The following is a 16,551-nucleotide window of genomic DNA, read 5'->3' on the forward strand; positions in this document are numbered from 1 at the left end:
AAGAGCCATGTATGACCAAGTATTTTTGACTGAAACGTCTTGGACTCTGTATATTTTTCCCCAGTACTATGTAATAGTATTTGCCTTGTAGAAAAAAAATCACTTTTATAAACCATATTCCTCTGAATACTATGATTAAAATCCCATGACTCTCAGAGTTTAATATGCCTAAAAAGAGCCACTCAGTTAGGGGAAAAGAAAAGGCATACAAACAACTTTTTTAGTTGAATATATTTTCATATAACACTGTATAAATTTTGAGGGAACCTGGGTCGCTCAGTGGGTTGGGTGTCTGCCTTTGGCTCGGGTTCCGATCCTGGGGTCCTGGGACTGAGCCCCATATCAGGCTCCCTGCTCAGTGGAAAGCCTGCTTCTCTCTCTCCCACTGCCCTTTTCCCCCCACCCCTACTTGTACCCTCTCTCTCAAATAAATAAAATCTTAAAAAAAATTGTATATACTTAAGACGTTACATCATTTTAGATAAAACTACTTTGAGATTAAAATAACCTATTATGGAAAATGTGTGCCACAAGCAGAAATTACATACCAATTAGATAGCAAAATAAAATGGATTATCAACACATTTCAGCATGAATGACAATTTAAAACCAAAAATAGCTTTTATTTTCTATTTTACACTAGCTGCATGTCTCCCTGGTTTCTATAAGATGAATACAATGATGATAAATATACATATTTTAGAAACAACACATCTCAAAATGTTACATAAGTAGTTTTAAGATGGAGGGGGAACTGGAGGATGTTGGTCAAAAGGTACAAAATTTCTGCAAGATGAATTAAGTTCTGGAAATCTAATATCTAGAATGGCCTATATATACTTCAAATCTGCAGAAGTAGACCTTAAGTGCTCTCTCATCACACATCCATACACAAACTAAAACTGTGAGGTGATAGATATATTAACTGGCTTGATCACAGTGATCACTTCACAATATATACTACAAAAACATCAAGTTATACATACTAAATATATGTAACTTGTCAATTATACCCCAAAAAGGTTGAGAAAAAATGAAGAGCTGGTATGCCACCATGTAACTTACTATATACATTGATATATAATACACATTTTTGTAGCATCTCCCTTTTGGAATTTTAAATGAAAAATTAAAAAGTGCACCAAATGTCTATTGGTAATTATATTCATAGGCTTACTTCCAGCTATTTGGAAGTACTATGCTAAATAAAATGAAAGATAACATTCTAAATTTTTGTTTGCAACTTCACCTATAGATAAAAACAAAAACAAATCTCCAAATTGCCAGTGTTCAAATTTTTAAAAAATTTTATTTAATATGGGGCACCTGGGTGGCTCAGTGGGTTAAGCCTTTGCCTTTGGCTCAGGTCATGATCTCAGTCAGAGTCCTGGGATGGAGCCCTGCACTGGGTTCTCGGCTCAACAGGGAGCCTGCTTCCCCCTCTCTCACTGCCTGCCTCTCTGCCTACTTGTGATCTCTCTCTCTGTCAAATAAATACATAAAATCTTAAAAAAAAAAAAGTTATTTAAAAGAGTGAAAAAAACCAGGCACAGCTTGAGAGAAAATGCATCTCCCAAGATATATCATATATGTGTTGATATATCCCAAGATATATATCAGATTTTTAAAAACAAGTAATCACAATATTAAAAAAAACTTTCAAAATTCAGTAAGAAAACCACACCCAATTGAAAAATACGCAAAATATTAAGATCCTTAAATAAACCCATGAAAATATGCTCAACATCATTATTCATTAGGGAAAGACCTAGTCACCACGCAGAGATTCTACTACACACCAATCAGAATGACTCAAACAAAAACTACTTATAATCTCAAGTGCTAGCAAAGATGGGGAACAACAAGAATGCTCATGTATGGTCAGTGGGAATGCAAAATATTCCAGTCAGTTTGGTGGTTTCTTATAAAAGCAAACTTACACGCATGTCAAGACCCAGCTAGCCTACTCTTAGGTATTGACCCAAAAGAAATGAAGATACAAAAACCTGTGTACTATTAAAACACAAAACTCAACTGAATAAATTTGAAGACTTAATTGACTTTATTCAATGATTCATAAATTGGGCAGCATCCCATCTTCCAAGTAGAAAGGAGCTGCAGGGAACTATACTGAATAGAATTTTAAAGGCAGAAACAGGAAGATTGCTAGCAAAAGTAAAGATTGTTTCAGGCAAGTTCACCTTCCCCTTAAGGGGCAGAGCAGGTGGTCTTATCCATATTACCTCACAAGTGTGGACAAGGAAATTCCAGACTGACTGGGTTAAAATTTCACTCCTCTGGCACCTGCCTGCCTCTCTGCCTACTTGTGATATTTCTCTCTGTCAAATAAATAATCTTTAAAAAAATTTTTTTTAATTTAATTTAAATTAATTGGCATATAGCATATCATTAGTTTCAGAGGTAAAGGTCTGTGATCATCAATCTTACATAATACCCAGCGCTCTTTACATTATGTGCCCTCCTTAATGCCCCTTACCCAGTTACCTCATCCCTCACCCCCTTTTCCTCTAGCAACCCTCAATTTCCTATGGTTGAGTCCAGTGTTTAAAATTTTACACAATTCAGGGGCACCTGGGTGGCTCAGTGGGTTAAGCCTCTGCCTTTTGCTCAGGTCATGATCCCAGAATCCTGGGATCGAGCCCAGCATCGGGCTCTCTGCTCAGCAGGGACCCTGCTTCCCCCCCTCTCTCTGCCTGCCTCTCTGCCTGCTTGTGATCTCTTGTCTGCCAAAAAAATAAAATCAAATCTTAAAAAAAATAATAATAATAATTTTACACAATTCAGAATACCAAAACAGACATTTCTCATCTTGAGGTTACTGTCAAGACCCTCCAAAATTAAGGCAAAAATCACCAGTAGTAACCAAATGATAGAAATCCATTGTTTTTAGTTTCAAGTCTTCTTTTTTAAGTTTGTTCTTTAAGGGACCACTCTTGATTTCTAATCAAAACAAGACTTTAAAAACGGTACTTTTAATGTTAACTAAAAATGGGTACTATGCTAGGAATTGATTAACTTGGGTTATATTAATAAGTCTGTCACCCATTTACAGATTTGGATGAACCTGGCCCACTATGTCACCTCATATTTTCCTCAGTTGTCATGTTAGATCCCTATGTCTCACCAGGTACTTGTGACATGAACACCATGTGAAACAATTTCAACAACAGAGATAATCTTGGAGATTATCTAAATTCATTTTTCACATTTTATTTTCCTCATTTATAGTCAAGGAACTTGTGTCCTGACCACATAAATAATTAATGACACATTGTTCCTTAGAACCCAAACTCTTAACTGCTAGACAAGACAAGAAAACAATGTAGGGGCACTCACAGAAAAGGAAATTTTACCAACTTACCAACAATAGGACCAGGATTCACTCCATATTTCACAAGCTGATCCAGAAGATCTTCATTAGTGAGCTCTGTTACATCTAGATCATCTTTATCTTCTAGTCTGGGTCTATCAGTTTTCTTTGTGGCTTTCTGTAAAGAAAGTCCAGTTATTATTTACACAGAGTCTAAAAAAAATGTTCTTTTTACTATACTACTATATAATTAAGACTGTATACGATAAACCTGCAAACATACCCTCTGTTGATTTATAGCTTTATCAGGCCTTAACAATATAATTAAATTAAAAGCAACTCGTTATTTGAAGATATTATAATAAGTAACTCATACTTTTAAAATATTACTATTAAAATGGTCAGTTTTGGCTAACCTATCTATAGAAGAGATGATGGCATAAAAAATTCAAGAGTAAACAGACTGGGATTAAACATTTTCACCCAAAAATACAATTAACTACTGACCTCTTTTAAAAATCCTTCAAGGTTTAAATTATTCTATGAAAGTAAGACTTTACCATAAAGATATGTCTTAGTTATATTTAAAAATGATTTCTTTTAAACAAGCATATCAGAATTTAAGAAGCCCAAATGAATACTGAAATACAGTGACTTTAGTGCCCAGTTTTTGACCTAAGAAGGAATTCAAACTTTATGGCTATCACCTCCTGACACAGCTTTGTCACCACACTTAGTTCTATGTGGCTGTTTTACTTAGAAAAGGCGAAAGAACATGGAACAAGCTTTGAGAGAAATTTCAACTTAAGCAATGGCAGTCTGTACTGGAAGAACTATCTAAACTACATAAACTTCCAAGGCTAACCAAGAGAAGAGAGCAGAAGTATGGGCGCCTTCTAGGGTTGTGGCAGACAGCCTTACAAAATGCCTCAGTAACCCCAGAAAGCCTCAGAGAACTGAACAAAAACAAAACAAAACAAAAGGCTTTTTAAATAATGGTCACAAATATCAAAGTCAATTTAGGCAAACTGATATTTAAGGCAAATGAGTCAATACTGAATCCTAGAAGTATTTTACACAAAATGGTAAAAACAATAGTTGCACAGACTGTTTGCTTTTAATAATTCTGAGGGGGGGGGGAAATCAGCCAAATACAAATTTGAAGTATTTTATATAAAGCAAGATTATGAGAAATTAGTTTTTAAAGATAACTGCCAATAAGAGAAATCTTACCAAGAGAAATCTTTTATATAACTAAAAAATGGCTATGAAAGTTAGGGTACCTTCAGAAGGCTTTAATACACATAGCACTGATAGGATCAGGCTCAAATCTGTAAGCAACTTACACGTTAATGTCAAAATAGCTGACGAGAGTCTAAGAGCTCTATATATCATAGCCCTGAATTCTTTAAAGATTTTTTAAAATATCAAATAGACCAAATCCTGTGTTGATGACCTACTTGAATTTTCCAAAAATTGTGGGAAGGTTGGGAACAAAAGCTCCCTTATATAAATATATAAAACATGTATATTTTAGGGGCGCCTGCTTCCTCCTCTCTCTCTCTCTGCCTGACTCTCCTCCTACTTGTGATATCTCTGTCAAATAAATAAATAAAATCTTAAAAAAAACCAACAACAACATATATACTTTAAATAAAAGAAAATCAATCAAATACAGATTACTGGTAGATAATCCCTCCCACCTTAAGAATTTTCACATTTTATTATCAAGAAAACATCCAAGAATTTAATTTCTTACAACAGCCTGAGGTTTTCAAGAAATCTCTGCCTTTGGCACTCACCACACACCACTACTTGTAAACATACTTCATCTTCTCCAGATGGTAAATTCCTTGAGCAATAGTGCCCAAGTTTGGTTTATTATCAGAACTTTAAAACTTTTGGAAAAGTTAGCCCCTATTTTAAAAAGTTTTACCCCAGTCTGAGTCCTAACCTTGGGCCTGAGAATCTGTATTTTAACATGTATCTCAGGTGTTTTGGATGCAACATTTAAGAGGGTAGCAGAAAGAAGATGCACTGTCATATTCATATTGTATCCCAAGCATCTAAAAAAAAAAAAAAAAAAAAAAAAAAGACTGCCTGAAAGAAGAGTAGGTATCTGACAGATGTTTTGCTGAGTGAATCAAAGTGTCATCTAGTGAGGGAGAAATAAGTCACTTATTTTTAAAAATCCATTTCTCATTAAGAAATAACAAAAGGCTTGGGGCACCTGGGTGGTTCAGTGGGTTAAGTGTCTGACTCTTGATTTCAGCTCAGGTCATGATCTCATGGGTTTTGGGATAGAGCCCCGTATCAGCTCCAAGCTCAGTGGGTTGTCTGCTTCAGATTCTCTCCCTCTGCCCACCCCCACTCTCTCTCTCACATACACAAATAAAAATTAATAATATTAAAAAAAAAGGAAATAACAAAGCCTTATCAAATCAAAGCAGAATCCAACAGTCTTCTATTTTCTTAAAACATAATGAAAGACTACAGCTGTACAAAATCTTCAGAGGGGAATAAACTAGCATAAGGTATGTCAAATAAAGAGGTAATTAACAAGCTACCTGATTTTTATCTTTAATTTTCAGGCAGAAAAGTTCCAGAAATGTAATGCTATTTTTGAAAAAAGATTTTATTTATTTATTTGACAGAGAGAGATCACAAATAGGCAGAGAGGCAGGCAGCGAGAGAGGGGGAAGCAGGCTCCCCACTGAGCAGAGAGCCCAATGCAGGGCGGATCCCAGGACCCTGATCATGATCTGAGCCAAAGGCAGAGGCCCAACCCACTGAGCCACCCAGGCGCCCCTGTATTGCTATTTTTATGAAATATCAAATTTAATGGATTTACAAACTGGTAGACAGGTTAGTATCTTATGCATAATTATCAAGCCAGCAGTTTCAATCCGGAAGAAGGAGCCATTATTTGTACTGATTTCTGCATCCAGAGTTTTTGTTCCTTTGAGTAAATCACACACTCTTAGTTTCATTCAGTCAAAAATACCAGGTACCTACTACATGCCAGGCACTGTTCTCCAGTTTCTTCCCAACTATCAGATGATCTCTAATGTCTTTTTCAACTTTAAAAATCCAACAGTTCTTTGATAATATCACCTATGAGCTATTGTTTATTTCATTACTTTTTAAAACTTCAGGCTCCACGACCAACACAGGGCTTAAATTCACTACCCCGAGATTAGTAAGAGTTGCATGCTCTACTGACTGAGCCAGCAGGCATTTCCAGCTACTCTTATTTTTAAATTTCCACCATTAGTAGCCAAGATGAAGCACAACAATAATTATCATTATAAAACAGATTCTACTGAGCACTTACTATATACCAAGTTGTGTTCCGGATAGCTTCCTACATGTATTAACTTACACAGAATCCTAAAAATCCTATGAGATAGACACTAACATCCATCCCCGTTTTAGGAGAGGAAACTGAAGTTCAAAGAGGCACAGCTAACTCCAGCAATATAGAAACATTTGAACAAACTTTAGGCCTGTATCACTTTCACAAATTTACCTCATCCAATTCTGAAAAAAATATTATGGTAACATTGTATTGCTCGGGAGCTAAAAAAAACACACACAAAAAAATTCAGAAATCACACGTAATAGGTATCAACCACTGAGCATTAGATACCTTAACAAATGCAACCTTTAATAAACCTCAATTAAGTAGCTACTAGTAGTTACTAGATTATTCTTATTTTCCAAATGAAAACTGAGCATTTGATAGATAATGTTAATTGTTCAAGGTCATCCGAATAGGAGGCAGACCTGGGATTTTAATCCCCACTCTAGAACACTCTAATTCAAAAGTCTACACTTAACACCTTACTGAAGACTATGGCAGTCAATTTATGATTTAAGTAACACTCTCCATCGCTAACATACTTTTTACTGTTCTAGTCCATGTCTTTAAATATTTCCTGTTAAAAATTCATGATCCGCTAGATCAGACCATTCAAGAATGCTATGCTCCACTGGATTCCAAATAGCTATACCTGTGCTTTGTACCTTGGAACATAAGGCAGATTGCCAACTTTGTGATTGTTTATTTTTGTGTCAACAATCTAGGTAATTTCAACACCTAAAAACACTGGCATAATCAAGATGCATAAAATAAAAAGCTCAGAAACAAGAAAACTGAAAACCAAAACCAAAAATTTGAACATGCAAATATTTGTCATATCACACCAAATGAATCTAAAAGACCGTGGCCACGGCTAAATGGAAAATTTCTCCTTCAATCAAAAATACTCCTCATAAACCTATGTTTAAATAGAAGGTATATCCTCAGTCCTTGGCCAAGCCACAGTAATGTTTGGTTTGTTTTAAAATGCTAAAAATTGGGGTGCCTGGGTGGTGGCTCGGTGGGTTAAACCTCTGCCTTCAGCTTGGGTCATGATCTCAGGGTGCTGGGATTGAGTCCTGCATCGGGCTCTCTGCTTAGGGAGCCTGCTTCCTCCTCTCTCTCTGCCTGCCTCTCTGCCTGCTTATGATCTTTCTCTATCAAATAAATAAATAAAATCTTTTAAAAAATAAATAAATAAAATGCTCAAAAGTTACCACTTAAAAATTCAATTTAAAGTCACTTTTACTTAATATGCTTTAAAACAGAAAGTGATGCTACCGCCCAACTACCACTACTTTCTCAAGTTGTGCACACCACTGAACCTGGTATTTGAGTTTTAAAAACTCAAGGCAGAAAAAAAAACAAAAACAAAACAACAACAACAAAAAACTCAAGGCAGATAAGACTTGAATATATAGCTGGGAGATAGTTTTTTTATATGGATTAAAACATTAAATGAGATATAAACGGCATAACATGTCACTGGAGATTGTAGATTCTCTTAAAATATTAATTCCTTTCACCCAGAACTTATTTGAGTGGTGCTGACCAACTCTGATACCATGGGAAATTTGAGATGAAATGTGTAACAAACACAATCAATTAGAATACAAAAAAAATCCAACGAATTATATAATTATGGTAGTGGGTAGGGTCTGCAGAAATCAATCTCCAGTAGTTATGAACACTTGGTAGGAATTAAAAAATGCTGGATAACTGAACTCAAATTTTTACACCTCCAAAACACAGAGCAGATTGTGACATACTTTTTCTTTTTTTTAAACTGAAGTATACTTAACATACAATGTTATATTAGTTGGGACACACTCTTTAAAAGTTTTTGAAGGAAAAGCATCAAAACCAAGTTGGAGGTTTCCGCTGAAAACGAATCAAATTAAGAACAAACAATCCTATTATAAACACAACCAAGTACTTCCAGGGTTCAAGAATAATACATGTACACAGAATATAATATAGGGTTCTACGGAAGAACATTTTTTTTTTTTTTTAGTGTGCTGATTTAAATGGAAAGATTTCATTTCCACCAAAATTTTTACTAAAATCATTTGAATATTTTTTTCCATGGGGCCTGGGAAAAAGCAGATAATCAATATGCTTTGTCTTTAAGAATCTCTTAAATTTCTCTTTATTATGGAGAAGTAAACCGGCTTTCTTCAAATCCACTAAGACCTTCCAAGCAATAAGGTGCAGTTGGTCTTTCATTCAATGAATAAATATTTGACACTCCCAGTTGCCAGGCATTGAATTAAGACATTAAGATTTTCAATTTCTCTTAAGCTCAGATTAAGACTTTCAGTTAAGTCTACATTACATCTTTCTTTCATTTCCACCTGGTAGTCCAGAAAAACACATCACACAGATTCCTTAAAAACTAAACAACACAACTTTCAAGAACGCAGCACTTCTGAGTTATCAAACTCAACAACTATGAACTACATTCAAAGCCTTACAAAGCAACGTGATTGATTACATCCAATCACCAATTTGAACTACGGTCTGTCATGATTTGAAATCTGAGAAGTACGCAGTTCACGCCAACAAAACAGCATATAAAACCCCACAGAACAAAATCCAAATTATTCTCAAACAGATTATGCATTTGGTAAAACCGATTTGAGACTTAATCGGGATTAGAAAATCCAAATTGCAATCACTGATACATCAGAATGTCAAGAAATGAGCAACTCCGGCTTCCGAAATCTTTCCTTTTCTTATGCAAAATTTACCAAAAAGTTAAAAAAAAAAAAGAAAAGAGAAGCAAAAACCCAAGCCCTCTAGAATTTCCAGATATTCTAGGCGCCTAAGATAACCGCTTAACGGTGTTATTTTTAAGTGCTCATTTTAATTTAGAACAACACTGCCCCGCCAAAACACAGCCTGTTGCTGGAACACTTAACGAGAAAAACATAAACGGTTCAAAAAGCCCTCCATATGCAAAACCATAAAAAGGCGGGAATTTCTTTATTTCAAATTTTGGTTAGAAATTAGCATGTCACAAATTGCCCTCCAGGGAGCGCTCTGAGACTCGGTTACTAGTCATTTCAGTTAATAAAGCGGGAAAACGCTCGAACGTAACCTACTGCAGTTTCAGGCTGACCCTCCCCAAAGGGCTTTCGAATCGGGCACGGAAGTCCCCGCCGAAATACCCACTCCCGACGGGCGAGGGACACGGGGCTACCCGCGCGCCACAGAACAGCAAACGCCGACTTCACACCTTCCACACAACACAACCGCTAGTCCCGCGGCCCCAACTTCGCGACGCTTCCCTCCAGCGGCCTCCCCTTCCAGAGCTGCAAGCTGAATCCTGCGTCCGCAGACCCACAGGCCGGCCTCTCGGTCCCGCGCGGGGACAGCCCCGCCGCGGAGGAGGCAAGAGGGGGCGCCAAGGAGGAAGGGCTGCGAGCGCGCGCGGGGAGGCGGGGGTAGGGGCGACAACCGCCAACCGCCCGCCTTTGTGGTCCCCGGCTGAGCGTCCTTACCCTGCCGACGGCGGCCCGGCTGCGGCCTGAGACGGCGGCCCCGGAGCCGAGGACCGGGGTGGGCTCGCGCTCCTCGTCGCTGGAGAAGTCCGGGGGCCCCTTGCTGTTGGCGCCGGCGGCGAGCGGCGGCCGGTTGCGCGCCGTGAGGTGCTGCAGATAGAGCTGCACGTAAACGTCTTTGCGCTGCTCCCCGACCGGGAGCGTCACATTGTTGGCGACCAACTCACTCTTCAACTTCTCTTTCGTCAGGACCGAGGGGTCTTCCAGGAACTCCGGCATCTCCGCGGCGAATCCCCTTCCCCGCAGACCTCACACCCGCAGCTCACGCCGGCGCGCTCGCTCTTTGCCCGGGGAGTGGGGGGGGGGGGACCGCGCTGCTGCCTCCGAGCCCTACGACTCTTGCCCGGGAGGAGCGCCGCGGAGCAAAGCAAAAACTCGCACACACAAAGCAAAGCCAAAGCCGGACACAAAAGCCCCCCCGAGCACAAGTGCGGACCAAGTGCGGCCAAGATAGGAGCCTCCACCAACCCCAGCCCACACACTACACAAGCAAGGAGAGATCAGCCTGTTTCACCCACGCCCCAAGAACGCGCGCCGCCATTGGCCCGCGGTGGGAGGAAGCCGGGCGGTGATTGGTAGGACCCCTCGCGCGGGTTCCATTAGCCGCTGCACGGTGCGAGAGGTTGTAGAAACGCAGTTTAAAAGCCGCTGGGGCGGGAGCCCGGGCGCCTGGTCCGTTTCTATTTCCCTTTTCTCCACCCTTCCTTTAAGACGCCGATAAGGGACAAGTCGTACTAATGTGTGTGAGGTTTCTCCCCCCCCCCCCCGCCCCCGCCCTGCTTGAGAAGGATCTTTTCTCTCTGGGGTCGATCGCCTTCCAATGGGCCGACTTTCACGCCAGCTGCGAGGACCCTGGACTGGGCCTTTCCCAATCGTAGGACACTGATTTACCGAAGAATGACCGCAACCTTTCCTTCCCCAAACGCTCGCCCCGAAGGGAAACAAAAGGAGCTAGGTGTGCTCATCGGCACTCCGCTTCCTTGATTTGGTTTACCTGGGGGGAGGAAAGGGGAGGGCAAGCAGTAAAACCCCTCTCTGCTTGCAGGTGCTTCTTTTGTTTCTGAAATTCGGGAAAAGCCAGACCTCAACGACTGGGCACTTTAAAATGTTCCTGTATCTGTGACAAAATTGTATCGTCACATATTTCATTCGTTTCTTCCCCTACAGGTCGGGACGTTTCCAAATTTCATTTTGAACACTGGGGCACAGCTCACTGCATTTTTGTTGAGAGCATCTCTGGGTTAGATTCTTACACCCATAAGTATCTTACCATAACTTCATCAAACCTGTTAAATATTAAAACAGGATGAAGCAAAACAGTTAGGAATGCCTTAATGGGCAACATAAGATAACTGAGATGGTACATACCCAGATTTCAATCATAGCAGAGCCTGGTGACCTATAATCAGGCCGGGAACCCTAATCAAGCCCTTATTACTGATCCAAATTGAAAAGTATCAGGAATTTCGTAAGATTAAAATGTCTTCCTGAAAACAAATACCAGTGATGACAAATATTTGTGTTTCTTACGAAGGTACATGTTCCAAGATGCTTTCCTCCAAGATAGAAAAGAAACTAACCTTGCATTTAGGGTACTTTAATCATTTCCCTCAAATTCTGACCTCCAAGCTGTTTTATAAGCTGCTTAATTTAAAAAAAAAAATGTTTATCTGATTTCTGCATTGTTGTTTGAGGAAATTTTTTAGAAGGCCCTTCATTAAAAATGTTCTCTGAGTTAAGTCATTATATTTTGTTCAAATTGGGGAGATGGTGTTTAATGATGGATCTTTTCCTAGGGGCAATTTTTTATTTAAATTATTTTCTAGAACTCTCAGTATTCCATTTATTTCAGCAATCGTAATTAGCTAAAAATTGCATTTTAAGTAGCAAATTTTGGGGTACATTTTTAGGGTGCCTTGTGAAAGTTACCTCATTTTTCTCCCCACAGCTTCCCTGGGCACATAGGCAATTGCTTTTATCTTCATAGGGTGACTGAGCTGAGAGGCAAAGGACCATGATTTTGCACCACAAACGTTATTAATGCACGTGGGATAGTCCTAGTCTGCATAATCTTGGCAAGACCACAGTTGATGGGTCTAGTCTACCCTATTTGGATTAGCAAATTATCCTGCTAAATTGTTAACTTGCAGTTGAAGAATTTGGCTCCAGCCTGATTATACTAACAGTTTTTAAGAGGTAGGTTTTGCTGCTGTATCTGAAAAGGGTCAGAGTTACCGGGGCTATATATGATCTGACCACTTTGGGTGCATAGAAGGGTCTCCTGGCTCTGACAGCTGCCCTATGGTCTGAGGATACTTGAGGAGCTTGGTCCTTGAAATGGATCCTTAGGAGGGAGGCATCACTGATACCTGAGGATAATATTGAAGCTAAATTTGATGTCAGTAGAATACAGTAATGAAGTCACAGAATTACCTAAGGATAGTGCAGTGACTTTTTTCATAGGGTCCTTGCACCAGATATTTTTCCATTTTCCAGGCTGTTTAATCCTTGGAGATAATACTTCGTCCTACTTTTTAACCACAAGCTAAAAGAAATCAGTCACCTGTTGAGTTTGCAAGGTGTTTGTTTTTGCAAGTTGTTTTAAATAGATACTGTATGGGGCACTTGGGTGGCTCAATTTGTTAGGCATCCAACTTCTGATAGTTCAGGCCATGATCTCAGGGTTGTGAGATCGAGCCCCATGTTGGGGGGGTCTGAGCTCAGCATGGGGTCTGCTTGTCCCTCTCCCTCTACTTCTCCCCACCCCCCCTTTCTCTCTCTCAAATAAATAAAATCTTTAAAATAAATAGACAAGTACTATGCCTTACAGGCCAACCAACAGTAAAGATAATATAATTCACAAAGAACTGCATTCTAGATGCTTGAAACAAATATTCCTTGAGCAAAAACATTTCATTCCCTTTCATTAATTACCTCTCTTTTTCTTATCCTTAGACACTTATCAACGGAAGGTTTCTTGCAGATTCTATGCTTCCCAGGAGACATGGATGATGTCATAAGCTATCAGACAGATCGCCTTTTCTACATCATCCACTAAGTCATGACTTAACAAATTCAGACCTGCAATTGTCCTAGATGCACCCAGCTATATCCCTAGCACTATTAATTTTTAGGGATGAAGGTAATTTTTGCTTTTAACTCTGCTGTAGAGCTCTTAAGTAGGAGTTATTTTTTCCCCATACTCCGTGTACCTTAAGGCCAAGAGGTTGGGCTACAGTATTTGGGTGGCTTCTTTGTTCCTGATTACTACTACAAAACTATTTCTCTTCTTTCTTTATTCAGAAACGTTTGAAGTTTGTATCATCTTGCTAAATCACCTTTAACATCTTTATCATGTATCAACCTTTTGACCACCCTCCCTCAGATATTATAGGCTGTTTTTCCTTGCTCTCGCTTTTCTTGCCATCCCTATCTCTGTGAACTTAACATTTTTTTTAAAGCTTTTATTTCTTTATTTGACAGACAGAGATGACAAGTAGGCAGAGAGGCAGGCAGAGAGAGGTGAGGAAGCAGGCTCTCCATGGAGCAGAAAGCCCAAGGCGGGGCTTGATCCCAGAACTCTGGGATCATGACCTGAGCCAAAGCCAGAGGTTTAACCCACTGAGCCACCCAGGCGCTCCTGAATTTAACATTCTTATAGATAGCCAACGGGACACCGGCAGAGAGAGACACAGTGAGGGAGAGGGAATACAAGCAGGGGGAGTGGGAGAAGGAGAAGCAGGCTTCCACCAAGCAAGGAGCCCCATGTGGGGCTCAATGCGGGGCTCCATCCCAGGACCCTGGGATCATGACCTGAACTGAAGGCAGACGCTTAACCAACTGAGCCACCCAGGTACCCCTTAAAGTTTGTTTAAATAATCTCTACACCTAGCATGAAGCTCAAACTCATGACCTGTGAGATCAAAAGTCACGTGTTCTTCCAATTGAGCTAGCTGGGCACCCTCAGCACATGGCCTTGTAGAATTTTAATCTCTTCATCTCCAGCAACTTGTTCCTCTATTCCGTATCATCCATCCACTGCAAGTGGTAACTTTGAACCTTGCAATCAGTAACTGTCTTGCCTTCTAAATCTCAATTTCAAGCATCATAGTTGTCAATCACTAGCCTTTTACCTCAACTCATTATACTGTCACTGACCTATTACCACCTCCATTCTATTAAGCCCAACACTTAAAAAAAACTATTACTATGCTTCTGACATCATAAACACTTCCAACTTACCCAGCTTAGGTTCCTCGATTAATCCTTGTAATTGCTCTTTTGCAGACATTTTCAACTCTCTTACCCCAATGTCTCTATCTTTCTTACTTGGAGGAACCTCAAGGTAGACTCTTACTTAGTCATGTTTGGATTGAACCCTACTGAAACAAACTTTTCCATTTCGTTGCTGCATCCAAGTAGCAAAGACTGCTATAGAAAAATCATACGACAGGCCTGACTGGTTTTAATTCATGACCTCAGACCTCATGGGAGCACTTTATATTGTCTGGCAAAAGTATTCATTCGCTGGATTAACCATTCATACCTTGGCTTCTCTACTCAAATCTTTTACATCCTTTTCTCCCCACCTATGCCCATTTTTAGCTTGTGAACTTGCATCATACTTGAGAAACTGGAGACCATCTGCAGAGAATGCCTCAACTTCAGAAGATCATTTCTGTGATCACTTGCTCTTGCATCTTTCTTGTTTCAATGGAAGAGAACTCCTATCAGAAAGAACTCCACCCCTTGTACTCTGGATCTCATCCTTCTCTCCTGCTCAAGGACTTGATTCTTCAATCAATGCTTGTGAAGTTTCTTAGATCTTTTTTTTTTTTTTAAAGTTTTAAGTATGTTCCATGCCCAACATAGCACTTGAACTCATTCATGACCCTGAGATCAAGGGTCACATGCTCTACTGCCCTGTGAAATTTCTTAATTGAAAAAAAAAAAAAAAAGACTTAATATTTTATTTTGCTATATTCATACAAATAAAAATTTTAAAAAATTACCTTTTATGTTGAAACAGATATTAGGGTTTTTTTTTTTTAACTATTTAAAATGTTGCAGTATTGATACCTAAAACCTTGGGAGACAGTGGAAAGATAATCTTATGTGAAGCCACAGCTTAAAAAAATAAATCAGTGCAATGACTTTGTCAGAAAACTGTTCTGAACTTTTTTCCCCCCATAAATCACTTGGATAACTGCCTTCATTTTCCTTTTTGAAGTTTTAAGTGTTATTAACGTACAGCTGGCTTTTTTGTTTTTCATTATTCCATTTTGCATAGAGCTTGGTTGTGAATTTAAAGGTGTCACCTCAAACAAAAGCAGATGACCAAATACTACATGGTCATAAAAGTCATGTTTTTGACTTTTTTTTTTAAGAATATGAAAGTGTTTTCACAATACAGCATTAAGTAAAAAATAAGAAAACAAAAAGAGAGCCATATTGAAGTAAGATCTCAGTTCTGTAAAAAACAGTGTGTATGGATATATATATATATATTTTAATATATACAAAGAAAAAAGACTAGATATAGACCAAAGTGTTTGTAGTAATTTTGTTAGATGGTGGAGAACAAGTAATTTTTGTTTTCTTTCTTATTTTTTCTGTATTTATCAAAATTTCTATGATGAACACATGCTTTTATAAACCTAACTACTTTTCTTTTGGAATTAGTGTGAGAAATTAGGAAATCAGTTGACCAATCAGAATTCAGTCTTTCGGTTTTATATTTCCAAAGCCTCCATTTTATCATCTCATCAATCTTCGGTAACTGATTAAAAATAATTTCAAAAGAGAAAGCTAGTTTATTAAACAGGTGAAATAAATACTCAGAGCATTCTGTACTAGTGGATAAATCCACCTGGAAGAATAAATACCTGGAAAGTTTTTAGAGGAAAAGAACAAAATCACAGATCTATTAAGTGGGAATTCAAATATGGATCTATATTTCAGAGCCTCTTTCCTGACATCATTCCTATATATTGGTTGTAGAAGTTAAAATGAAGTGTTGGGTTTCAAGTTGTTTCAGAGTTATAGCAAGTCAGCAAATGGGCTATTCTAGGAAAGTACAGATGTCCAAACTTGGAAAGAAGCTGGAACCTGTGAAGTAACAGTTTTAAAGCTACAGCAGTGTAAATGATGACATATATATATATATATATATATATATATATATATATATCCTTATAACGTTTTTATGTATATCTCATTTGATTCTTTTTTTTTAAGTTTTTTTTTTTTTTAGTATAGTTGACACAATGTTAACATTAGTTTCAGGTGTACAACAT

At 38.6% G+C, this 16,551-nt stretch overlaps 1 protein-coding gene and 1 long non-coding RNA gene across 6 annotated transcripts in view; one reads left to right on the forward strand and one right to left on the reverse strand.

The window, feature by feature from the left end:
• Positions 1-11,180, reverse strand: part of TMPO (thymopoietin) — a 29,051-nt gene extending 17,871 nt beyond the window's left edge. For 4 of the 5 annotated variants that reach the window (XM_082739233.1, XM_082739232.1, XM_082739231.1 and 1 more), the window contains exons 1-2: positions 10,196-11,173; positions 3,383-3,509 (exon numbers count right to left, since the gene is read on the reverse strand). In XM_082739233.1, the coding sequence (XP_082595359.1) occupies positions 3,383-3,509; positions 10,196-10,474 (406 nt within the window). In that variant the 5' untranslated portion in view covers positions 10,475-11,173. Of the gene's footprint in view, positions 1-3,382; positions 3,510-10,195 lie in introns of all 5 variants that reach the window. The other variant, XM_082739229.1, reaches the window with a different exon arrangement.
• LOC309868965 lies at positions 11,142-15,396 on the forward strand. The gene is made up of 5 exons (XR_014313908.1): positions 11,142-11,210; positions 11,301-11,422; positions 12,243-12,451; positions 13,211-13,397; positions 14,861-15,396. It is a non-coding gene; the product is annotated as an uncharacterized lncRNA (long non-coding RNA).
• Positions 15,397-16,551: the final 1,155 nt, after the last annotated feature.

Source organism: Mustela nivalis (assembly GCF_964662115.1).
Source record: "Mustela nivalis genome assembly, chromosome: 7".
NCBI classification, from domain to species: domain Eukaryota; kingdom Metazoa; phylum Chordata; class Mammalia; order Carnivora; family Mustelidae; genus Mustela; species Mustela nivalis.